Below are 26041 nucleotides of genomic sequence, written 5' to 3'. Positions count from 1 at the left end.
AGAAGGACCATTCAAGAATCCATGTAGTATGGTCAGATGGTCTAGAATAGATGTCTGCTCTGTCCCAGAGCACTGTAAAACCCCCTTTAACGGCATTAAGATTTGGTGACAATGCATCCAGTGCTGTACCGACAATGGACTGGCTTTGAGTGCAAGTGGGTGACTGAATTACGTAATAACCGTACCGATCTCTAAGTGGTGAGTGACTTTGTACATTCGTTTATCTCAAGTGGAAAATGTAAAACCACTGGAGCTCATTATAGAGAAAAAAAGCAGAAGGGTGATGCTCTAAAGATTGAATCAAAGAGCTCTCCCTCCCTCAAGTAAAAGAATGAAGCCAGAGACTGAAGATCACAAGACTTGTTTATATTGCACATGCTTACAAGTTGCAAATGTTCACAGAATGTTGGGTCAAGTTCCTGTCAGGATTAGAAACCAGGGGCCCTGATGCAAGTAAGGAAAGTGGATCCACCGGTGTCTGCAGATCTAGTAGTAAAATATAGCCACTCAGGGGTTTCAGTGGGCCCCTGGTGCAACTCCACCTGCTTTACTGTTTATAGCTACATCCCTGACAGATGTTGCTTGTTATGAGCACCTCTTAGCCACTGGTCCACAATGATTTCTAGGTACCATCCGTAGGTGAAGATACCTGGAGCTTAACTATTAAGCCCTTTGTTACTGCCACAAGGTGCTCACTTTAAAGGAAGTGTGTCAGGTGGGCAAAACAGCAAATATTTACAGACAACTGAAACTGTGGTCTGGCTTGTCTCTAAGAGCCAAAGCACAAACCTAGAGAAAGAAGTCAATATGTAAGAGATACACAAAATATTAAAAACACTTTCTTGTAAACTAGTGTTTCGTTTTGCTACATTAGATTATGTCACAAATGGACTTTAAACAGTAATAACCTTCACATACAGTATTCCCTACCCCGAAAACTCCAATGACTCTGTCATGAGTGAACAAAGATATGGCACTCGGTCATGTGCACTCCAGACATGGCCAGGATTGTTTTCATTCCTGAAACACAACTATTGTCTATTAACTATTACATGTGAGTTTTTATATAGCACACACACACACACTGCACTGAATTGCTTCTAGATGTTCTCATATTTCACACTCAAATAACTGTCACAGTGAACTAAAGGGATTAGCATATGATAACACAAGTTTGGCCAAATTAAAAATTGATTTGAATCATGGTTTCCTGCTGCCAACTGTGCAACAAACATTTGCGATGCAATAGGTCTTGCATTTGCTTGAGTTAGAGCTATTGGCGTAAATGCATAACTGGACACATACATTGGCCAACCCTGCTGCATAATTTGGTCCTCTCTGATACATTATTCCAGTGGCCCTGCATATAACTAAAGCACTTCCATTTACCTTCTTCCGCTAAAATTGTTGAGAGTTTTGGTCTGACTCTATTCTCTTATGCGGATGACACCCAAATTGTGGTCTCTGACGTCTGAAAACCAATGAACCATAAATGCACTTTCCCTCTGTCTTCAGCAGGTGGCAAAGTGGATCTTTGATAATTCTCTGAAGCTAAATGGGGACAAGAACGAACTTTTGTTGGTTGGTAAATCCCCTTCATTGTGGGGCCCACACCTGTGGCCGACATCCTTGGGGGCTCCTCCACTTCACCCCACATCAGTAAAGAGCTTAGGTGTGGGTTGATCAGGAGCTGTCCATGAAAAAACAGAGAATGGTGGCTGCCAAGTGCTTCACCATCCTAAAATGGCTAAGACAAATCCTTTATTGCATTACTTTTGCAGCCCAGTGCACCGTAATCCAGGCATTAGTCATGTCAAGGCTGGACTACGGAAACATTCTTTACCTTGGAGTCAACAAAACCTTTTTAAAATGGCTCAAAGTAGTACAGAATGCTGTGGCACGTCTTCTGCTCCACCCAGCAGAGCATGTTAGTTATGCCACCTTACTATCTTCCCTTCATTGGACTGTGGAAAAACGGGTACATTTCAAAGCACTGTTTCATGTTTAAATGCCTCAACAATGGTGCTCCCTTCTACCAGAGTGCGGAAGTTACTTATTACCTGCTGCACCGGAGCCTTAAATCAAGTGGTCAGCTCTTTCCCGTTATTCCTAGAGCTATGAGGTCCCAGCAAGGTGGATATGCATTCCAGGCTCTGGGACACAAATTATGAACTCTCTTCCGTTATACCTGAGAAACTAATTCCTTGTTGGAATTCAGGAAGTTGCTGAAAACTTGGTTGTTCCTGTTGGCTTAAATCTTGGAAAAGGTCTCTGAATATCGTACTCTCTGGCGAGCACTGGGAAACCCATTAGGGTAGCTACGTGATTTATAAGATGGGTAATCAATCAATCAATGCAGCAAAAATTAGAATATAGCCATTATTTCTTTTTTTTATATTATTATTTTGGGGGCCCCAATCTAGTGTAGGGACCCAGAGATGACCTAGACAGAAAGAGCACATTTTGACATGAGTTATGGGCAAACATATTTTGTAAAGAGAATGCCTCTCAAAGCATTATGCAGCGAGTTTCCAAGTGCAGCAAATATTGTAGTATCTTGACTGTAATGCTTAGAACAGCCCCAAGAGGGCACCACTATAAAAATAACATAAGTAAAAAACATGGTCATGTAACCAAATGTTTAGCCCCTAGAGAGCATAACCACATGAAAACAGAATGTCAGAACGTAATGTAATGTAACCATATATTTTGCCCCGAGGGGGCTAGTGCATTACACATTTTCAGGCCTACTAGAATAATGTTACAAACAAGGGTCTTAAAACACAAACTACTCCCAGCTGTATATCAAAAGTTAAAGCCATGAGAGTGCTTAAAAAGCACTGACTGGTGGGAGGGGTTATTATTTTGCAGTCTCCCCCAACCTAGTGTGGGGACCCAGAGATGCCCTAGATAGGAATAGTGTGGTGTGCTGAACTTTTATATGGTGGATCCATTGTCCTAGGCCACTGAGTTATGGGCAAACATGTTTTGTAAAAGGAATGCCCTACAAAGCATTATGGGGGACATTTCCGAGTGCAGCTAATATTGTAGTATCTTGATTGTAATGCTTAGAACATCCCCTAGAAGACAACATAACAAAAATTGCATTTGTAACAAACATGGTCATCTAACTATATAGTCAACCAATATACAGCATAACGACATGGGCTGAATTTCCCGAGTACAATGAATATTGCAGTATCGGCTCGCTCGCTGTGCTGGGAGAGCCACTTTGAAGATTTCTGTGTTTTTTTCTGTGCTAAATGCTTGTATATTTTTCAACTGTGTTACTCATGTAAAGCTCTCCTCAGATCGAGGTCACGCTATATGAACCTTTATTAAAAAAATAATTAAAACAATTAAAAAGAACTCCCCTCCAGCTTGCAGCCTTTGTGCGCAGACACCACAAGGAAAGAGTGGCATGCCAAAAACGAGGAAGAAACAACATACAGCCACACCTCGTGAAGCAGCTAGGCAAAAGAAAAACAGTGCGCCACACTAAGATATATGGCCGAACGTGCAATAATCCAAGTAACAGGGTCAGTCTCCAAGGCAGTAACAAAGCAGTCACAAGGCGGGACAAACGCAAACCATTTACCTACGAAATCAAGAGAATTTTAAAAGGCAGGCCAAGGAACAAATGAAAGTGATGGGAGTGTTGCAAGCCCACAGATGTAGATTACTACTTCTCGAGAGACCGCGCTTGTGCGCTGCCTAGGCTCAGCCTAAAAAGTGCCCCTATCCTTTTGTAGGTGTGCACATGCTTCTACAAAATGAGGCAGAGTGTTAAGTTATAGTCTTTTTTTATTCTCTAGACATGCTGCACAGCATCAGGGATGCAGTACAGCATTGCTACAAACTACTGGCAAAGCCAAATGGTTCCAAAGGTGCAACTTATTGGCTATGCCAATGTTAATGGTTGTTCTGTATATGTTGAGTTGATGGGTAGCAGTTTTTACAGTCCTTGCCAAGTTTTACCCATTGTTTGTTAGAGTGCTCTGTCAGAGCCTTTAACTGTAGCGAGTTCCTTTATGAACCTATTCCACAATCTGATACTTTTTTTTAATGAGGTGGTATTGTTGGAGGCTTTTGACAGAATTCACAAAATTTTGGAATTGCTGATGCAATGCAGTAAAAGGTTTTGGGAGAAGGTTCGTGGTTGTGACCACAGTTTCCAAGGTGTCCAATTTTAGCTTTTTCAGCCAAATTCAAGAGTTATTGTATGAAGCTGGTTCTTGGAATTAGTATTTTCTGGAATTGTGATGCTGAAAGGAATGGCTGGATCGTGGCTACAGGTTAGGGCTAGAGAACTGGAGGTGCATATGTTGACAATGCTGTTGAACACTCATGCAGTGGTTTGTCCTCTTGAGCACATTGAGCTGCTGCATTTTTTGCAGGTATATTTTATTTTCTCTAGTTGTGATGCTGATCAGAACATTAACGTTTTGGTGGCTGAGGCTGGCACCAGAATCATATAAATATGTTGTGCATGAGGTGCTTTGACGTGGTTGGTGGCATATTAGCAAGAAGAAATCCACCTGCTGAGGACCGGGTAATATTTGACAAGTAGAGCTTCTCATTCAGGTGAGCAATTACATAGGTGAAATATGTTATAGGCTCCTCCCACCTTTTTGTTCAGGTGGTTTTTCATGGCAATCTTATACTGAGGTAATACTTCTTCCACAACGGGGGCCAAGTCATCTGCTAGTTAATTTAGTTGTAGGACACATCGATAACATTTATTTTTGGATACAAATCTTGCATTGAAAAGCAATTATAGTCTTCTAGTATTTGGGTGGATGATAGTGTTGAGGTCAGTAAGAGTTGCATTGGGTTTGGGAGATCTACTGGCCTGCTTATGCTGTTGCGGTGTCTAAGTGGTGGGCTTTACTGCATAACTGTTGGGACACATGGGATGATGCACCCCAAAGGGCAGTTCAAAAGGCATGACCAGTTGTATTTTATGATAACTTTTTTTAGGTTGCTGACAGGTTTGCCTAAATGTCAAAGTTACTCCAGCCTGACACTTACATATGTTATAAGGTGACTCCAACTTGATACTTGTATACTTATCAGCAGACTGAGTTAGGAAGCATGACCTTGTATTGTGGATGTGGTGTCTTAGGATTTACCTACCCTGATAGAAAGGCAGCTGAAATGCATCTGTTTGCTTTTGTGGTTTGTAGTCCTTATGACAGACTAGGAGGCAAGGACGAGAAATTGTGTGTTGGTAGCTTGATTGTGTGGTCTAGTATCCTGGTTTTGTGCATTATTTGGGGGAGAAGAGGGCTTTGTGTTTGGACTGTGGCCCTGGCAAGTTAGATTTTTTTTCAAGTAATTTAAAGGGTGTGTGCAAGAAGAGATGGGGCTGGGTACTGCTGTGTCTCAGAAAGTCTTTAGCATCACAAAGAGAAGGCAAGGCTGAAACATACTGTGACAGGGAAGTGATCAGGAACAAGGTTAGAGCATGAGGTCGAGAGGAGTTTGAAAGAGGGTTTTATTGACTGGGAAGCAAAACGTTACATACTTGAATAAGCTTTAGGTGCTGGCCAGGAGAGAATAAGGACGATTAAATGAGAGGGGATAAGCAGAAAGTCAAATCGTGAATTGATTTGGTTGGAGGAGAACTTTACTCTGATAGGAGTGTCAAGAAAGGGTAGGGGTGATTAGACTGGTTAGGTGGCTAAGACAACAGAATAGGAGAGGGTTCAGGTAAGAGTCTAATTGTATTGCTTGGGTTGGTTCTGCAGTCCTGGTTAAAACCACCAAGTTAGTTAGATGGGCTTGAGGCAGCCTTGGAAAAGACAGGGAGAAATGATGGTGTTATGCGATACAGGAGTGTTAGGGATAAGTGAGGGGTATTGTAAAGGTAATAAAACCTAAGGGCGAGGGGGGCTCGTAGTCCAACTAAGGAAATTGATCAATTTGGTCACCTAGATGCTCTGTGGGGGGGGATCACTGAGTAAATTCCGATCTGCTGAGTGACATAGGGCCTGATTTAAATTTCAGCAGACTGGGTACTCCATCACAGTGGTGACGGATATCCTGTCCGCCGAAATATAAATCCTGTAGGAAATGATGGGATTTATATGTTGGCGGACGGGATATTCATCACTGCTGTGACAGAGTAACCCGTCCACCGAAATCTAAATCAGGCCCATAGTGTCTTCAGGAGGAAAGCTCATGGACCAAGATGAAAAAGGTGGTCCTTAATGTCTGGAGATTAATTAATGTTGTTGCTGGCCTGGTGAAGAGCAAGTAAATTATACCAGTGATTAGTTTACTTGTATATCCTGGGGAAACTGTGTGATTAAGATGCTATGAGCTCTGTGGTATGTCTCAAAAGTATATAAGTCTATGGGTCTGAGTGCTCCTTCTTAAAACGGTGTGGTCGTGGCTTGGGTATTTGCCATTCGGTAAGTGGGCACCCAAGGGATTTTTTCCTAAGAACTGGATTGAAACCTTTAAATATAGTTTGTGGTTTATGGATCCACCCAGAAGTATTTGCGGGCACAACAAGAACACTTTAGGTATCTCACTAGGTCTTTGTGGTCCATCCAGAATTGGGAAGGAACACAATACAAGGAGATTTCAGAAACTTCAGTAAAGGGCCTTTGAAGCATACCATGAAGTAGTCATGTGCACATCAACAAACTTTTACACACCTCAGTTGAGTCTATTAGACTTACCCGGAAGCAGAAGTATTCTGGAACTATTCACAGACATCCTAACAATCCACAGTAGCAGCTCGGAGGGTCATACCCAAGTGAAGTCTTACATGACGACTATTTTAAAGAAACTCCTATATACCTTTTTTCTCCAGTTCATTAACCTCAATATACAACAGCCTCCCTCTGTCAACTTCTGGATGCCACAATCACACCTTCTTCCTCAGTCAATGCTGCAGGATGTAGGAGCAACTCCTTCCTGAGCCACTATGTTGCTTAACATTTCTAAGTATCGGTAGTGTTGCAAGAGATCCACCTGATGGGATCCTGTTGTTGCTTGCTCAACAGGGGAGCTTACATTACCCTAGCACAAGCCAATTTTACCGCAGGTTCTCGAGGAGTAGCGATTCTAATTAGGAAAACTCCCATGCTCCATAGCCACAAACAATGGATCCTGATGAGAAATATGTGGCAGTATGAGGTATGCAGGGCAGGAGAAATGTGACGCTCATTATTGTATATGCCTCGCCTTCACGTTTGCAGCATTTCACTCTGGAAAACGTGACATACTATTGAGCCATAACCCTTCCTTACGCAAAGTGGGTGGAGATTTCAATGATGTCATGCTCCAAGACTTGATTTATCAGGGCACAACGCAAACCGGACAAGAAACAACTTTAGCTTGCTTCGCCAACACACTGGGACTATTAGACCTTTGAGGCACACATAATCCTAATAGCCGCACATACTCCTACTTCTCACGCACTCAGAATCTTCTCTAGGCTAGATTATATCTTTGCCCCAGAGGGAGAGGTAACAGTAATAAACTCTGCCAAGTACAAGGCTAGAGGGATATCAGATCACTCGCCACTCATGATTAGGGTAGGAAACAAAGCCCGATGGCCTAGCACCGGATGGAGGTTATATGCCTGGGAACTGCGAGACCAGCAGGCCCTGAAAAAACAGAGTTGACACAAAGGTATGCTTTGAAGAAAATAAGGCCTCTGTAAGCTCTGCAGTTGTGCTGTGGAAAGAGTGCAAAACTGTGCTAAGAGACAGGGCGCAAAATATTAGCGCCTACAAAAGAAAAACAAGAAATGGAGGATACAGACAACCAACTTGGCTCTTGAAAAGCGTGTAGGTCACGACATGGGACCACAAACTACATACCATGGCAATCGTACAGGAGCAGTACCGTTCCCTAGCAGACAGGGAAGTGAGAACTCAAACCCTGTTGACACAACACAACACAAACTTTATGATGCCAGGGATAAGGCTGGTAGGATACTAGCCTGGCTGAAACGAGTCCCGCTGGGTTCATAGCATTGTAGACACAGCAAGTACTGTTCACACCACTGATGCAGGCCCAGGCATTTGCCAGCTACTATAGGGCCTTCTATGAAGCATGTTCGCAGGCTGAAGCTTCACAAATATAGTCCTACCTGGAAGCAATCTACATGTCAAGTCTTCTGCCAGAAGAGTGCAAAGACCTAGAGGAAGACATTCCCCTCTCGGAGATTCAATTAGCTATTACCCAACTAAAGGCAGGGAAGGTTCCTGGTCCAATCGGGATACAGGTTGAATTTTCCAAATGTAATTCTCGAATCCTTGTTCTGCATCTGCTGCAACTTTACGAAGAGGCCAACCGTGAAGGGAGTTCCCCCCAACCTAGAGAGGGCCATAATAGCAGTTATACACAAACCAGGGAAACTGACCACAAACTGCAGTTCCTATCGCCCAATCTCGCTCTTAAACAAAGAAACTAATATACAAGCAATTATATTGGTCGCAAGATTGGTAAAGTTTATCGCACCCTTGATCCACAAAGACCAATCGAGCTTTATGCCACAATGGTCGACCAGACTCAATCTGGTTTGATTGTACAACTGGCTTGAGACAGTCCAAAATCGAAAAGATCTGCATGTCTTTCTTACGTTAGATGCTTAAAAAGAATTTGATGCCTTCCACTGGTCCTTCTTAATGCAGGTGCTAAGTATGGATTTGGCCCCAAATTCCAAGACTGGATTAAACTGCTATATAGGAACCTTGTGGCTAAGGTTAGGGTAAATGGTGTCCATACATATGGATTTGCAATAGCACGGGGCACGAGGCAAGGTTGCCCCCATTCCCTCTCCTGTTTGCCCTGATCTTAGAGCCACTGACACGTCTCATTCGAACCAAACTGATAATCAGAGGCTTTGGAAGAAAATGAGAGGATTTCACTGTATCCATGATGATATCCCTCTCTGTCACCCGTCCCAAAGAGACCATCCCGGCAATATTACAAGTGCTTGATGAATACGGGGCCAATTCTGGATATACCATAAGTTAGGTCTATACCTAACTGGAGTAGAAACCCCAACTATGTATAATGAGAAATGAGTTTAAATACCTGGGCATCTTTGTCAGTTTAAAAAGAGAGCAGGACCTAAAATGCAATCTCTGTCGAGTAATAGAGTTCCTGGTGGACATGAACAGGTGGGGGGAAAATGGTGCGAACACCGATGGGTCGAGTGACGATGTTCAAGATGATTGCTCTGCCTAAATATCCTCTACATACTCCAAAAAAACTACTATCCTATCCCAGATTAATATTTCATCAAAAGTAATGAGGAAATCCGCCAATTGTTATAGGGGAGGTAAGGAGGATCCCAGAATAGCATTGCAGACCCTACAAAGAAATCCATACAATGGTGGACTAGCCCACCCAGACATCAGGGCGTATTACTGGGCAGCCCATTTGATAGTCATTCATGAAAGTGGATATGCACCTGAGGACCTCCCCACTTACCAAGTAGAACGTTTTCAATTCCTACAATACCTGTATGGAGGTCGGGGATGGAAGAAGTTATTGCCAGCAACACACGTGACAATTGAAGCCTGGATTAGAAAAAGTAAATGTTTAGGCTGGGAGACGAGAAACACCAGGGAGACCCCACTGTGGATAGGGCAGAGATTCAAGGAACTAGGAAAACTAAAGGAGTTCAAGTCCTAGCATCTTATAGGAATATCTAAATTGCAAGACCTTCAAGAGAATGAAGAATTAATCCCTTTTACCTCACTCCAGCAAGACTACCACCTCCATCCAAAGCAGTATTACAAGTATTTGCAGTTGAGCCATACATGGCGAGCCGAGGGAATAGACACAACAGACGTTCCGGACTATGTTCCCCTTGGAGGGCTGGCTACTCCAGGGGGAAATAATGGAAAAAGCGTCTTGCATACATATAAGACCATAAATAATAATAAAACAGATAATATGCAGAACCTGAGACATGGAAAAAGGAGCTGGGAGAACTGGATGACACTGACTAGGAGGCGGTTCTGATGCATCCAAAAGAGGTAGCGATAAAAACAAGGCTGAGGCTCATACAATTCAAAATTCTCCATAGAATTTATTATGATTGTGTTACACTACATAAATTCGGGAGAGCAGTCTCATCTAATTGCTTGAGATGCAGAGAACATCAAGGTACATTCCTACACATACTCTGGGAGTGCCTCAGTATCCGCCAATTTTGGGGGCAAATAATAAATGAGCTAAGTAAAATCCTTAATGTAACCCTACAGGCAGACCCCAAGTACATGCTCCTAGGTATCCCCACAGACAGAGATATCCAGAGAGTGCAGCTGCTTTTCTGACATCTGGGTCTGGTAGTGGCAGAGAGATATTGCCCGAATATAGTGTGCAACTGAGCCACCAAACCCAGAAGAATGGAGGATGGAGCTGGATTTATATATGGTGGTAGACAAAGTTACATACAAGATAAGAGGCTTACAAAAAAAATATGATAAGATCTGGGGGCCCTGGAGTATATAATATGATTTAGATGTGACTGATGTATGATTACTATAAGTCCCATTGTATCTCTGTGTATGAAACAAAGTTTTTTGAGGAAAGTAACCTGCTCGAGGAAATAATAGGGTGCACTATGGGGTTAAATGTAATTCATGATGAGTGTCATCTCAATGCAAATTATTATCTGATTAAAAATACAATACAAATATATATTTTTTTAATTCTAAATATCACATGGAAGCAATAGGTATCGCTCCGAAAAGTCACTAATTCAAGGAAAGAACAAAGTGGCATACAAAAGCTCTGAAAGGCGAAGACATTCAAGGGTTGAAAATAGTAGAGGGACCTGGCACTATCAAACTCCAAATCAGAGTAGATGGGGACATAAATAAAGGAGATGAACTTGAAAAAAAATCATTAAAGGTGTCGGAGTCCTAAGGACAGCAAAACTAGGAAACGAGGAGAGAGTAACTAGGAAAGAACAAACCGCCACCCACTACAGTTATCGGAGCATTTGTGAACTAGGTTCTAGCTCCTTATATAGGAAGAAACAGGAAATTAAGATAGAGAGGCATCAGGAAATTACATGCTTGAGTTGATTCACTATGATAGATTGGAAATTCACAGACAAGGTATTAGCAGAAACATTCTTACTACATTGGGAAAGACATACTGTATCACTTCCTGTTTTCTGGAACAAGGCAAAGATTAGAGCCATATTGTGCACAAGTGTGAATCCAGAGCCACCAAGAGTTGTTTCTAAATTCAGGGTGCAACTAGATAGAAGGGACTCATCCCAAAGAGGCTTCTAAGAGACTGCACTGAGCAGAAGGGACGAGAGTCACTGAGGACTCCACCCGTACACCTGTGCATAGGTAGAAAAATTGGCACTTTGGTCTCCTGTATTTGTGCATATCCTGACTACTCCCCCAGGAGCAATGCAACGCCCTGTGACGTAGGCATCTGTGGGCCCACCCACAGCATACTTTCCTGAAACTAACAATAAGTTCAAAATGGGGCGAGGAGATGAGTCCCAACCTCACATTAACTAATAACAAAATGTTATAGGCTTATGTGTGGAAAGCCCTCCAAATTACTCTGTGCAGCTGTTGAAGTGCCCACGCAGGCACCCTACTGACAGTGGCCCTGAAATGTTGGAAAAGGTGTGTGCAAAAAAGGGCAGGTGCTCAGCTTTATGCACTGGCGCTGCTACTGGTGTGGCTTCTTCACGGAAACCCGCTGGTTTATTTTACTGACACCCAGCTCTCAACCTGGACAGACGCCAGGCTGGTGTTAGTGGGGGACTGCTATCAGATGAGCACCTTGCTACCACTACATGAATTGCTGGACCAGTTTGATTTACCCCCAGGCCAGTTCCTAATATTCCAAGCCAGTTCCTAATATTCTAGGCAGTGGTGAGGACCTTCAGGGACCTCTGGGTCGAGGGGGACGGGAGGAACCCAAGACACATGCAGTACTGCAATCATTGATAGTCGTGGGATAAGCAAGACACCATGTGAAATGGCTCTGCCAGTCACTGGCAGAAATAATTTGTCAGCCCTTGGCGAAGACCCAGGAAAGGTGGGAGACTATATCAGTGTGGGAGATCAGGTGGGCCAGGATACTAGAGTAACCTAAGAGAATATCGAGGAATATCAGACTCAACTACATTAAATTTAAGTATGTTCACATGACATACCGGACACCTAAAATAATATGGATCATTTACGGTGGCAATCCAAGACTATGCTCTAGATGTACCATACTGGATGTTGACTTTGTACATGTGACCTGGAGTTGCCTGCACCTTTGTTTTGTGAGGGGGTGACAATTACACTCACCACTCTTCTTGGTAACATATGTCAATGTACCCTAGATACAAACTTACGTGGCCTAAACCCTAGACCGAAGATGCAGAAAGTGGGCACCAAATTCATAAACCTGGCCTTGGCAAAAAGGTGCATAGCTCTGACATTGAAATCCAGGAGGAGATAGTCACTTAAAATTTGGGTGGGGGAAGTCACAGTTGGGGCACAGGCAGAGGAAAGAGCCCTCATTAGAGAAGATGCCCTAGGCATACGTAGATGCCCAATAGCTAGGTTATAGGTGGAGATCCTAAAGCAATTGGAACACCCAGAGGGGGTATTAGGGGACAGGGTAGACTGTCAGGATTCGGGGGGTGATACCCCCAGTACAGATCATGCAGAGGATAATGAAGGGGAAGATGACAGATTCCAACACAGAAATGCGGTGACCTGAAGGCAGACATGTATATTCTGGAACACAGCTGCTGACTTGTGAGGACTGTGGGATGGCACCTTTCCAGCCATGGTTGCTCCGCCCTATTGCCCTCATGCTTGTAAACACCTGCATCAGGCACTTTCTCCCTTGCCCGCTTGTTGGATCGCCCTCTTCAAAAAGGTACCCTGATGAGGGGCAGGTGGGCCCCTGGGACAGAACAGTTGGGAAGTTCTCATGTTCATGTTTCAACATGTGGGATTCTACGAACACACCCAGGTACTTTATGGATATGTCACTACCAGCACACACTAGACGTAGCCAAAGCCCTAGCTATCTCTGATATATGTACGATTGGCAGGACGGGTAGAGCTGCAAACAACCAGTTGGGAAGTTGGATACGGAGGATTTGCCCACATGGGGTCGAATGAGGAGTCAGAACATGAAGGTACCAACATGGCACATAGTGTATCATCGTAGATGACTCCTCTATAATATACCTGAATACTACAATTATTATATACCTGTACGGTTCCTATTACTAATGTTCTGTTTTTTTGTTTATTTAATAAATTGTGCTGAAAATGTTGAATTGGCTAAGCAATATTTCTTTATTTGTACCTTTGTTTGAAGTGACATGTCGCAGTAATTGTGCTAAAAAGTTGAAATGCCAATAAACATGTTTACAAAAACAATGTGTGAAAAGCCCTCAAAGTTACAGATTCAAGTCACACCTCGCCAGAATCCTTTTGGCCGTAGTTCATACACCAGTCTTTCTCTCATGTTTTGTTTTCAGTTCATTCTATTTCAGCTCCTTCATTATTCTCTCTGAGCAACTATAATGTTTCTGCAGCCTCAACTATGTTCTATTTTGCTGCTGTCTATTTGCAAACCCTCGTATTTGCCACTGCATGTAGGCTGTTGCTTTTTCAAGGGCCATCCATGCCTAGGCCAGGTGAAGACTTTAAACATTTAGACCTTTGTATTTCCACCCCTCTGTAGGATTATCCATTCCCAGCTCCTCTTTAAGTGTAACACTGTTCCACAGAGCCACCGGGGGAACCAGAAATCTTCAATCCTATTTCTGTCAGCAACAATGTCAGGTGCCTCCAATAGCCTCCTGAAGATTTACAGAAAAAGCCTCTGTCCCCAGGTAAGTGTAATTAAGGTCTTAATTTCCCACATCTTTCCAGATTCATGTCCGATGTCTCCTTGTCACCGTAACCTCTAAATCACAGAATGAGGAACTGCAAACAAAGGCAACCACCAAGTGTTGCACGCATTACTAGGACTAATTCTGGTAGGGTAATTGTGTTTTACAGGGTCCACGGTCAGGCCTATCACTGTCTTTTGAAAATATAAAACATTGAGGTTTAGTGCTCTAGGTTTAGCTTGCAGACGTTCACTAGCTTCAATTTAAAAGTTGTAGACACACTGCAATATTCTATGTAATTTCTCTATTTTGTGGTAGTGTGGTCGAGCAGTAGGCTTATCAAAGGAGTAGTGTTAAGCATTTGTTGTACATACACACAGGCAATAAATGAGGAACACACACTCGGAGACAAATCCAGCCAATAGGTTTTGTTATAGAAAAATATATTTTCTTAGTTTATTTTAAGAACCACAGGTTCAATTTCTACATGTAATATCTCATTTGAAAGGTATTGCAGGTAAGTACTTTAGGAACTTTGAATCATTACATTAGCATGTATACTTTTTACATAAAACACAATAAGCTGTTTTAAAAGTGGACACAGTGCAATTTTCACAGTTCCTGGGGGAGGTAAGTTTTTGTTAGTTTTGTCAGGTAAGTAAATCACTTACAAGTCTCAGGTTTGGGTCCAAGGTAGCCCACTGTTGGGGGTTCAGAGCAACCCAAAAGTTACCACACCAGCAGCTCAGGGCCGGTCAGGTGCAGAGTTCAAAGTGGTGCCCAAAACACATAGGCTTCAATGGAGAGAAGGGGGTGCCCCGGTTCCGGTCTGCCGGCAGGTAAGTACCCACGTCTTCGGAGGGCAGACCAGGGGGGTTTTGTAGGGCACCGGGGGGGACACAAGTCAGCACAAAAAGTACACCCTCAGCAGCGCGGGAGCGGCCGGGTGCAGTGTGCAAACACGCGTCAGGTTTTCAATGAGAGACCAAGGGATCTCTTCAGCGGTGCAGGCAGGCAAGGGGGGGGCTCCTCGGGGTAGCCACCACCTGGGCAAGGGAGAGGGCCTCCTGGGGGTCACTCCTGCACAGGAGTTCCGTTCCTTTAGGCGCTGGGGGCTGCGGGTGCAGGGTCTTTTCCAGCCGTCGGGAAATGGAGTTCAGGCAGTCGCGGTCAGGGGGAGCCTCGGGATTCCCTCTGCAGGCGTCGCTGTGGGGGCTCAGGGGGGACAACTTTGGTTACTCACGGTCTCAGAGTCGCCGGAGGGTCCTCCCTGAGGTGTTGGTTCTCCACCAGTCGAATCGGGGTCGCCGGGTGCAGTGTTGCAAGTCTCACGCTTCTTGCGGGGAGTTGCAGGGGTCTTTAAATCTGCTCCTTGAAACAAAGTTGCAGTTCTTTTGGAGCAGTGCCGCTGTCCTCGGGAGTTTCTTGTCTTTCTTGAAGCAGGGCAGTCCTCAGAGGATTCAGAGGTCGCTGGTCCCTTGTAAAGCGTCGCTGGAGCAGGGTTCTTTGGAAGGCAGGAGACAGGCCGGTAGGACTGGGGCCAAAGCAGTTGGTGTCTTCTGTTCTTCCTCTGCAGGGGTTTTTCAGCTCAGCAGTCTTCTTCTTGTAGTTTCAGGAATCTAAATTCTTAGGTTCAGGGGAGCCCTTAAATACTAAATTTAAGGGCGTGTTTAGGTCTGGGGGGTTAGTAGCCAATGGCTACTAGCCCTGAGGGTGGGTACACCCTCTTTGTGCCTCCTCCCAAGGGGAGGGGGTCACATCCCTAATCCTATTGGGGAATCCTCCATCTGCAAGATGGAGGATTTCTAAAAGTTAGAGTCACTTCAGCTCAGGACACCTTAGGGGCTGTCCTGACTGGCCAGTGACTCCTCCTTGTTATTCTCATTATCTCCTCCGGTCTTGCCGCCAAAAGTGGGGCCGTGGCCGGAGGGGGCGGGCAACTCCACTAGCTGGAGTGCCCTGCGGTGCTGGAACAAAGGGGGTAAGCCTTTGAGGCTCACCGCCAGGTGTTACAGCTCCTGCCTGGGGGAGGTGATAGCATCTCCACCCAGTGCAGGCTTTGTTACTGGCCTCAGAGTGACAAAGGCACTCTCCCCGTGGGGCCAGCAACATGTCTCGGTTGTGGCAGGCTGCTGGAACCAGTCAGCCTACACAGATAGTCGGTTAAGGTTTCAGGGGGCACCTCTAAGGTGCCCTCTGAGGTGTATTTCACAATAAAATGTACACTGGCATCAGTGTGCATTTATTGTGCTGAGAAGTTTGATACCAAACTTCCCAGTTTTCAGTGTAGCCATTATGGTGCTGTGGAGTCCGTGTTTGACAGACTCCCAGACCATATACTCTTATGGCTACCCTGCACTTACAATGTCTAAGGTTTGGCTTAGACACTGTAGGGGCACAGTACTCATGCACTGGTGCCCTCACCTATGGTATAGTGCACCCTGCCTTAGGGCTGTAAGGCCTACTAGAGGGGTGACTTATCTATACTGCATAGGCAGTGTGAGGTTGGCATGGCACCCTGAGGGGAGTGCCATGTCGACTTACTCGTTTTGTTCTCACCAGCACACACAAGCTGGCAAGCAGTGTGTCTGTGCTGAGTGCGGGGTCCCCAGGGTGGCATAAGATATGCTGCAGCCCTTAGAGACCTTCCCTGGCATCAGGGCCCTTGGTACCAGGGGTACCAGTTACAAGGGACTTACCTGGATGCCAGGGTGTGCCAATTGTGGAATCAAAAGTACAGGTTAGGGAAAGAACACTGGTGCTGGGGCCTGGTTAGCAGGCCTCAGCACACTTTCAATTCAAAACATAGCATCAGCAAAGGCAAAAAGTCAGGGGGTAACCATGCCAAGGAGGCATTTCCTTACAACTCTTGATAACATTCACAGAAAAAAATGAAACAAAAAAAGTTGGTGGCTGTTGCTGCTAACGACTGTACACACCACCCCTCCAGTTATGCTGATTAGCGAATTTTAATGTTTTTCTGCTTTGTGGTACGTACATCATCATAATGGATGTAATATTACTGTCAACTTACTGTCCTATTGCTTGGCTGCTGTACATCTCCCCATGACATGAATGATATGCTTATGAATCCCCAAAACGCAACAAGGATTGTGTTAAAAAAATGTAAGAAAAAAAGTTGTTTGTGAAGCTCTTACCCCTGCCTCTGTCCAGTCCACACACAAAACCTTATCCTCATGGGCTGCCAAGTCATAGAGAGGAGCCTTGCAACTGAAAATGAAAGATTAAAAACACACTTTACCGACAAAGGGCTAAGGAAAGAAGTTAATCAAAATCTTTGTAACTTACATGAAACTACTTCTGCTTCACAAGGGTACAAGTGAGTGAAATAATCGCCAAAAGGGCAAGATCCTCATTGTAGGCAAAATGATAGACCTGCCAGCCGAAGAAGAGCCAAAACTACAGACTGGGGTGGGCATCAGGCACCACAATACCGGATAAATAAAATTCTGTAGGCAACACAATACTAGTGTAAATCAGAATAAAGTGTCTTACTACAGTTTAACAAACTTTAAGAATTATTCAACCCAGAGTAGCCCCCTTTCTATACACTGAGAGAACTGTAGTTTGCAGAGAAAACTCACTCCTAGTTGACAAAAGGTAGAGCAATACCACAAAGACACATGTAAACTGACAGAAAGTCATCAATCTGAGACATCTGTTTATTCTGCCAATTGTCCTAGCCGTTATGCCCGAGCTAACCTGACTTTTGCCTTCGGCTCTACCCTGTATTTTCTAATATAATCACTGACATTTGCCCTACCCAGACTTGGCTGAATTTAGAGAGGAGTGCCAGAAAGCAGGCAATATAAACTCCAGGTGGTGGAACATTCAGTTCTCAAAGCCATAGTATCCATAGTGGCTGTGTTTTTTCTTCCTTAGTTAAAGGGAACTATAAAAGCAAACAGCAATAAAACTTTCTTTACCTCCTGGTGTCCCAAAGTTTGACAATGTTGTCCAGGGAGCCAGATATAAGCTGCTGCTCATGCACGGGAGACCATTTCACGGAGGTAACCCAGCCGGTGTGAGAGGTCAGCGAGAGGAGCACCAATGAACCATCTATGAAGATCCAAAGAGAGAAAAGATGAATGTGGATGACACAATCTACATGAACAAGATCTACCACCAGCCGTGCTCAGAAACCACTGTTTGATTCCTTCTAGACACATGTAGAGAACCAAATTCACACTCCTGGCTCAAGCTGGGGATCTTTATCTGGCACAGACTAACTAGTTAAAAAAACAAAAAAAAAACACTGGATTTTGAAGGCTCATTCAGTACAATTGCAAACATCACTGAGTTTAGACATCAGATATAAATGGTGAAATAGTTTTAATACAATCTTTTTCTGTCTAATTTGCTCCACATTTTGGAAGCTAAGAGCAAAAGGAAACCTGACTGATGGTGTCCAAGCACTTTTGTGCCAGGCACACATTTTTCTAATTGAGCTACTATGCACTGCTCTATATTCTCGCTGAGCGGCCAGCATTATATTTTTCAGGAGAGAGCAGACATGTCCTATGTTAAGGTTGTCATGAAAGAGCTGGACCTGAGAGGGCCATTCATAATATCAAACCAAACTGGAGTGAGAGGTTCACAGGTTATTTGACTAATAGGAGGGGTATCAGATTAGATGAGTAATGTGATGGTGTATGGTTTGCAATAACCCACTTATCCATGTCTGATATAGGAAAGAAGCTTGTCCATGACACTTCAGGAGCTTTTCTGGAAATAATCAACAGTTCAATGCTGGTAACAGGACGGATACTTTCAATTCTCTTATGTCTTGTACCGTTATGGCAAAGTGATTAGCTTCTGATGGCTAGCTGTTTCTTTAATAGAGGAAGGGAGAGTTTCATAGAACTATATTATGTATAATTTTAAATAATTATTTCGGTTAATTTAGATTGACCTTTTTGTAGTGTTTTCTCTCAGCCCAAGCGTGGACGTTTTTCAGTTTCATGTGGATTTCCTCAATGCCATCTCCGCTGCATGAACAGCTTTTCTGTTGGTATTTCTGTCCTCTGAGAATCATGGAGATAATTTTTGAGTTAATATGAGCCCGGCCATGAGCAGAGACGTTCATATAGAATTTCACTAAGATAGTTGGGATAATGGATGACTGAATCATTAGGGACAAGGTTAGAGTAGGTAACTGGAAAAGATGGTGGACTCACTGCAGACCAGTTTCTTGTTGTCCATAGTTTTGATTGTCCAGTCAGGAGCCATTATTTTGTTTCAGCAGCAGAGGAAGTTATAAAGTCAGATTTTGCAAAGTATGAGGAAGTCAGCTGACCACCACTCCAGTTTAGAAGGAATTGATCTTTTGCCACATAAAGCTTTCAAAATCACTAGGTCAGTTATTGAGCCCTTGTTTCGAGTGGGCAGATGGCAGGGTTGGATCTGGGGAAAAGTTGGTCACAAGAGGAAAGAAGTTAATTTGTCATATAGTCTGAGTTACTCAATGAATACATTCTTTCTCTCAAGAGGGTGGTAGAAAACGAGAAGTCTGACGAGTTAGAGAATGGTGTGTGTGTATATATATGGAAAATGTCACTTACCCAGTGTACATTTGTTCGTGGCATGAGACGCTGCAGATTCACAAGCTTTGCACATCCCGCCATCTAGTGTTGGGCTCGGAGTGTTACAAGTTGTTTTTCTTCGAAGAAGTATTTTCGAGTCACGAGATCGAGGGACTCCTCCCCTTTCGGCTCCATTGCGCATGGGCGTCGACTCCATCTTAGATTGTTTTCCCCGCAGAGGGTGAGGTAGGAGTTGTGTATTATAGTAATAGTGCCCATGCAATGGAGTAAATATGTATGTACATAATGTAGTTTAAAGTGATATATTTACAAATTTACAAATGTTCAAGATCAACTTCAAAACGGCTACAGGCTTCCGGGGAGGTGGGTGGGCGCATGTGAATCTGCAGCGTCTCATGCCACGAACAGATGTACACTGGGTAAGTGACATTTGCCGTTCAATGGCATGTGTAGCTGCAGATACACATGCTTTGCATAGACTAGTAAGCAGTTATCTCACCAAAAGCAGTGGTTCAGCCTGCAGGAGTTGAAGTTGTTTGAAACAAAGTTCGTAGTACTGCTTGTCCTACTGTGGCTTGTTGTGCTGTTAACACATCCACGCAGTAGTGCTTGGTAAACGTATGAGGCGTAGACCATGTGGCTGCCTTACATATTTCAGTCATTGGAATGTTTCCTAGAAAGGCCACGGTAGCACCTTTCTTCCTAGTTGAGTGTGCCCTTGGTGTAATAGGCAGTTCTCTTTTTGCTTTGAGATAACAGGTTTGAATGCATTTAACTATCCATCTAGCAATGCCTTGTTTGGAAATTGGATTTCCTGTATGAGGTTTTTGGAAAGCAACAAATAATTGTTTTGTTTTCCGAATTTGTTTTGTTCTGTCAATGTAGTACATTAACGCTCTTTTTATGTCTAATGTATGTAGTGCTCTTTCAGCTACAGAATCTGGCTGTGGGAAGAACACTGGTAGTTCTACTGTTTGATTAAAGTGGAACGGTGATATGACTTTTGGTAAAAAATGTGGATTTGTTCGTAAAACTACTTTATGCTTGTGTATCTGAATAAATGGTTCTTGTATGGTAAATGCTTGTATCTCACTTACTCTTCTTAGAGATGTGATGGCAATTAGAAATGCAACTTTCCATGTTAAGTATTGCATCTCACACGAGTGCATGGGTTCAAAAGGTGGACCCATGAGTCGTGTTAAGACAATGTTGAGGTTCCACAAAGGAACTGGTGGTGTTCTTAGTGGTATAATTCTCTTTAGGCCTTCCATAAACGCTTTTATGACTGGTATCCTAAATAGTGAAGTTGAGTGCGTAATTTGCAGATAAGCTGAAATTGCGGTAAGATGTATCTTAATGGATGAAAAAGTTAGCTTTGACTTTTGCAAATGTAGTAAGTAACTTACGATGTCTTTGGCAGATGCGTGTAAGGGTTGAATTTGATTATTATGGCAATAATAAACAAATCTTTTCCACTTATTTGCATAGCAATGTCTAGTGGTTGGTTTTCTAGCTTGTTTTATGACTTCCATACATTCCTGTGTAAGGTCTAAGTGTCCGAACTCTAAGACTTCAGGAGCCAAATTGCTAGATTCAGCGATGCTGGATTTGGGTGTCTGATCTGTTGCTTGTGTTGAGTTAACAGATCTGGTCTGTTTGGTAGTTTGACATGAGGCACTACTGAGAGGTCTAGTAGTGTTGTGTACCAAGGTTGTCTTGCCCAAGTTGGTGCTATTAGTATGAGTTTGAGTTTGTTTTGACTCAATTTGTTTACCAGATATGGAAGGAGTGGGAGAGGGGGAAAAGCATATGCAAATATCCCTGACCAACTCATCCATAACGCATTGCCCTGAGATTGCTCTTGTGGGTACCTGGATGCGTAGTTTTGGCATTTTGCGTTTTCTTTTGTTGCAAAAAGGTCTATTTGTGGTGTTCCCCATCTTTGGAAGGAAATGTTTAGTATTTGGGGGTGAATCTCCCATTCGTGGATCTGTTGGTGATCCCGAGAGAGATTGTCTGCTAACTGATTCTGAATCCCTGGAATAAACTGTGCTATTAGGCGAATGTGGTTGTGAATCGCCCAATGCCATATTTTTTGTGCCAGGAGACACAACTGTGTCGAGTGTGTTCCTCCTTGTTTGTTCAGATAATACATCGTTGTCATGTTGTCTGTTGACAAGAACGTGTTTGTGGCTTATTATGGGTTGAAATGCCTTCAACGCTAGAAATACTGCCAGTAGTTCTAAGTGATTTATGTGAAACTGTCTCTGCTGAGTGTCCAATTGTCCTTGGATGCTGTGTTGATTGAGGTGTGCTCCTCACCCTATCATGGAGGCATCTGTTGTTATCACGTATTGAGGCACTGGGTCTTGGAAAGGCCGCCCTTGGTTTAAATTTATATTGTTCCACCATTGAAGCGAGGTGTATGTTTGGCGGTCTATCAACACTAGATCTAAAAGTTGACCCTGTGCCTGTGACCATTGTGATGCTAGGCACTGCTGTAAGGGCCGCATGTGCAACCTTGCGTTTGGGACAATGGCTATGCATGAGGACATCATGCCTAGTAGTTTCATCACCATCATGACTTGTATCTTTTGTTTTGGATACATGGCCTGTATTACATTGTGAAATGCCTGTACCCTTTGTGTACTTGGAGTGGCAATCCCTTTTGTTGTGTTGATTGTCGCCCCTAAGTATTGCTGTGTTTGACACGGCTGAAGGTGTGATTTTGTGTAGTTGAGTGAGAAACCTAGTTTGTGGAGGGTTTCTATTACGTACTTTGTGTGTTGTGAACACCGTTCTTGGGTGTTGGTTTTGATTAACCAATCATCTAGGTACGGGAACACATGTATTTGCTGCCTTCTGATATGTGCAGCCACTACTGCCAGGCATTTTGTAAAAACTCTTGGCGCAGTTGTTATTCCGAATGGCAACACCTTGAATTGGTAATGTACATTTTGGTATACAAACCTTAAGTACTTTCTGTGTGAAGGATGTATCGGTATATGGAAATATGCATCCTTTAGGTCTAGTGTTGTCATGTAGTCTTGTTGTTTGAGCAGTGGGATTACGTCCTGTAATGTTACCATGTGAAAGTGATCTGATTTGATGTAGGTATTTAATGTTCTGAGATCTAATATAGGTCCTAGAGTTTTGTCCTTTTTGGGTATGAGAAAGTACAGAGTAAACTCCTGATCCCTTCTGTTGAATTAGAACTAATTCTATTGCTCCTTTTTGTAGCAATGCTTGGACTTCTAGTCCTAGAAGATCCATGTGTTGTTTTGACATATTGTGTGTTTTCGGTGGGACGTTTGGAGGGAATTTGAGAAATTCTATGCAATAACCATGCTGAATAATGGCCAGTACCCAAGTGTCTGTTGTTATTTCCTCCCAATTTTTGTAAAACTTGGTTAGTCTCCCCCCCACAGGTGTTATGTGTTGGGGATTTGTCACGTGGAAGTCACTGCTTGTTTTGAGGAGTTTTGGGGCTTTGGAACTTCCCTCTACTCTTTTGGAATTGTCCCCGAAAACTTCCCTGCTGATATTGGCTCTGATAAGTGGGCCTTGTTTGTGAGGTTGTGGGTTCTGTAGCTTGTCCTCGAAACCCCCCTCTAAACTGCGTTTTGCGACATGTGCCTCTGCTCTGTGGGGAGTAGAGTGCGCCCATGGCTTTGGCCGTATCAGTGTCTTTTTTCAGTTTTTCGATAGCAGTGTCCACCTCCGGCCCAAACAACTGCTGTCCGTTAAAAGGCATATTCAGCACGGCTTGTTATATTTCCGGCTTGAATCCTGACGTACGCAACCATGCGTGTCTCCTTATGGTTACTGCAGTATTTACTGTCCTAGCAGCTGTATCTGCTGCATCCATTGCTGACCGTATCTGATTATTTGAGATACTTTGTCCTTCCTCCACCACTTGTTGTGCCCTTTTCTGGAACTCTTTGGGTAAGTGTTGAATGAAATGCTGCATTTCGTCCCAATGAGCCCTATCATATCTTGCCAGCAGTGCTTGTGAGTTGGCAATGCGCCATTGGTTTGATGCTTGTGCTGCAACCCTTTTCCCCGCAGCGTCGAACTAGCGACTCTCCTTGTCTGGAGGAGGTGCGTCTCCCGAGGTGTGAGAGTTTGCTCTCTTGCGAGCTGCCCATACTACCACAGAGTCTAGTGTTAATTGCTGCGTGATATACACAGGGTCTGTTGGCGGTGGCTTGTACTTTTTCTCCACCCTTGGAGTTATGGCCCTGCCCTTCACAGGCTCCTGAAACACTTGTTTGGAGTGTTTTAGCATTCCAGGTAGCATAGGTAAGCTCTGGTATTGGCTATGAGTGGAGTATAGTGTATTAAACAAAAAGTCATCCTCAATCGGTTCTGCATGCAAGGTGACATTATGAAATGCCGCTGCTCTTGACACCACCTGTGTGTAGGCTGTACTGTCCTCTGGTGGCAACGGCCTCGCTGGGTAACAGTCTGGGCTGTTATCCGACACTGGCACATCATAAAGATCCCATGCGTCGGGATCATCCTGACTCATTCCAGTATGAGTTGGGGATTGCATCAGTGGTGGAGTGGCTACCGGTGATGTGTGCGTTGATGGTGGTGGAGATGGTGGCGGTGTTGTTTGTCTTGCCACCTTTGCCTGTGGCTGCTTGTCCTTATCTTGAAAGGCAAGTCTTCTTTTCATTTTAATTGGGGGAAGAGTACTTATCTTCCCTGTGTCCTTTTGGATGTGGAGCCTTCTTTGAGTGTAGTCTGGCTCCATTGATTCCAGTTCTTGTCCGAACTTATGTCCTAGCATTTGGGAGGACAGTCCCTGTTCCTCTGTGTAGGAACCGGATTTCGGTTCCGAGGCTGGATGTTTCGGAATGGAAACCTTTTCGGTAGCCTTTTTCGGCTCCGACGACACTTTCTTTATTTTCGGCGTCCCGGTCTCTCGGTGCAGACTCATTTCGGTGCCGCCCTCTCGGTGCCGAACTTGCTCGCCCCCGCTGTCTCGGGCTCGAGTTTGCTGTGTGCCGGTATCTCGACCGGAGTCGGATGACTTCGACACAAGCGTGCCCTTTTTCGGTGCCGATGATCGGTCACCTATTTTTAGGGTTAAGCCATGGCCTGCTGGCAGTGGCGTCCCCTGGGCTTTTGTGGTCTGTAGGAAGTTGGCTCTGTATGTGCTATTTCAAAGTAAGGAATAGCATGCACAGAGTCCAAGGGTTCCCCTTAGAGGTAAAATAGTGGTAAAAATAGATAATACTAATGCTCTATTTTGTGGTAGTGTGGTCGAGCAGTAGGCTTATCCAAGGAGTAGTGTTAAGCATTTGTTGTACATACACATAGGCAATAACTGAGGTACACACACTCAGAGACAAATCCAGCCAATAGGTTTTTGTATAGAAAAATATCTTTTCTTAGTTTATTTTAAGAACCACAGGTTCAAATTCTACAGGTAATATCTCATTCGAAAGGTATTGCAGGTAAGTACTTTAGGAACTTTAAATCATAAAAATTGCATGTATACTTTTCAAGTTATTGACAAATAGCTGTTTTAAAAGTGGACACTTAGTGCAATTTTCACAGTTCCTAGGGGAGGTAAGTTTTTGTTAGGTTTACCAGGTAAGTAAGACACTTACAGGGTTCAGTTCTTGGTCCAAGGTAGCCCACCGTTGGGGGTTCAGAGCAACCCCAAGGTCACCACACCAGCAGCTCAGGGCCGGTCAGGTGCAGAGTTCAAAGTGGTGCCCAAAACACATAGGCTAGAATGGAGAGAAGGGGGTGCCCCGGTTCCGGTCTGCTGGCAGGTAAGTACCCGCGTCTTCGGAGGGCAGACCAGGGGGGTTTTGTAGGGCACCGGGGGGGGACACAAGCCCACACAGAAATTTCACCCTCAGCAGCACGGGGGCGGCCGGGTGCAGTGTAGAAACAAGCGTCGGGTTCGCAATGTTAGTCTATGAGAGATCTCGGGATCTCTTCAGCGCTGCAGGCAGGCAAGGGGGGGGTTCCTCGGGGAAACCTCCACTTGGGCAAGGGAGAGGGACTCCTGGGGGTCACTTCTCCAGTGAAAGTCCGGTCCTTCAGGTCCTGGGGGCTGCGGGTGCAGGGTCTCTCCCAGGCGTCGGGACTTTGGATTCAAAGAGTCGCGGTCAGGGGAAGCCTCGGGATTCCCTCTGCAGGCGGCGCTGTGGGGGCTCAGGGGGGACAGGTTTTGGTACTCACAGTATCAGAGTAGTCCTGGGGTCCCTCCTGAGGTGTTGGATCTCCACCAGCCGAGTCGGGGTCGCCGGGTGCAGTGTTGCAAGTCTCACGCTTCTTGCGGGGAGCTTGCAGGGTTCTTTCAAAGCTGCTGGAAACAAAGTTGCAGCCTTTCTTGGAGCAGGTCCGCTGTCCTCGGGAGTTTCTTGTCTTTTCGAAGCAGGGGCAGTCCTCAGAGGATGTCGAGGTCGCTGGTCCCTTTGGAAGGCGTCGCTGGAGCAGGATCTTTTGGAAGGCAGGAGACAGGCCGGTGAGTTTCTGGAGCCAAGGCAGTTGTCGTCTTCTGGTCTTCCTCTGCAGGGGTTTTCAGCTAGGCAGTCCTTCTTCTTGTAGTTGCAGGAATCTAATTTTCAAGGGTTCAGGGTAGCCCTTAAATACT

General features: G+C 44.4%; 1 protein-coding gene across 1 annotated transcript in view; it reads right to left on the bottom strand.

Moving 5' to 3' along the window:
• Positions 1–26041, bottom strand: part of WDR12 (WD repeat domain 12) — a 247164-nt gene that overhangs the window by 18590 nt on the left and 202533 nt on the right. Inside the window, exons 11-12 of the mRNA XM_069226036.1 lie at positions 17806–17938; positions 17017–17089 (exon numbers count right to left, since the gene is read on the bottom strand). Of these exons, the coding sequence (XP_069082137.1) occupies positions 17017–17089; positions 17806–17938 (206 nt within the window). The remainder of the gene's footprint in view (positions 1–17016; positions 17090–17805; positions 17939–26041) is intronic.

Source organism: Pleurodeles waltl, chromosome 3_1 (genome assembly GCF_031143425.1).
Source record: "Pleurodeles waltl isolate 20211129_DDA chromosome 3_1, aPleWal1.hap1.20221129, whole genome shotgun sequence".
In the NCBI taxonomy this organism is placed as follows: Eukaryota; Metazoa; Chordata; class Amphibia; order Caudata; family Salamandridae; genus Pleurodeles; species Pleurodeles waltl.
The sequence above is the reverse complement of the archived record's forward strand: the minus strand, read 5'-3'. Positions and strand labels throughout refer to the sequence as shown.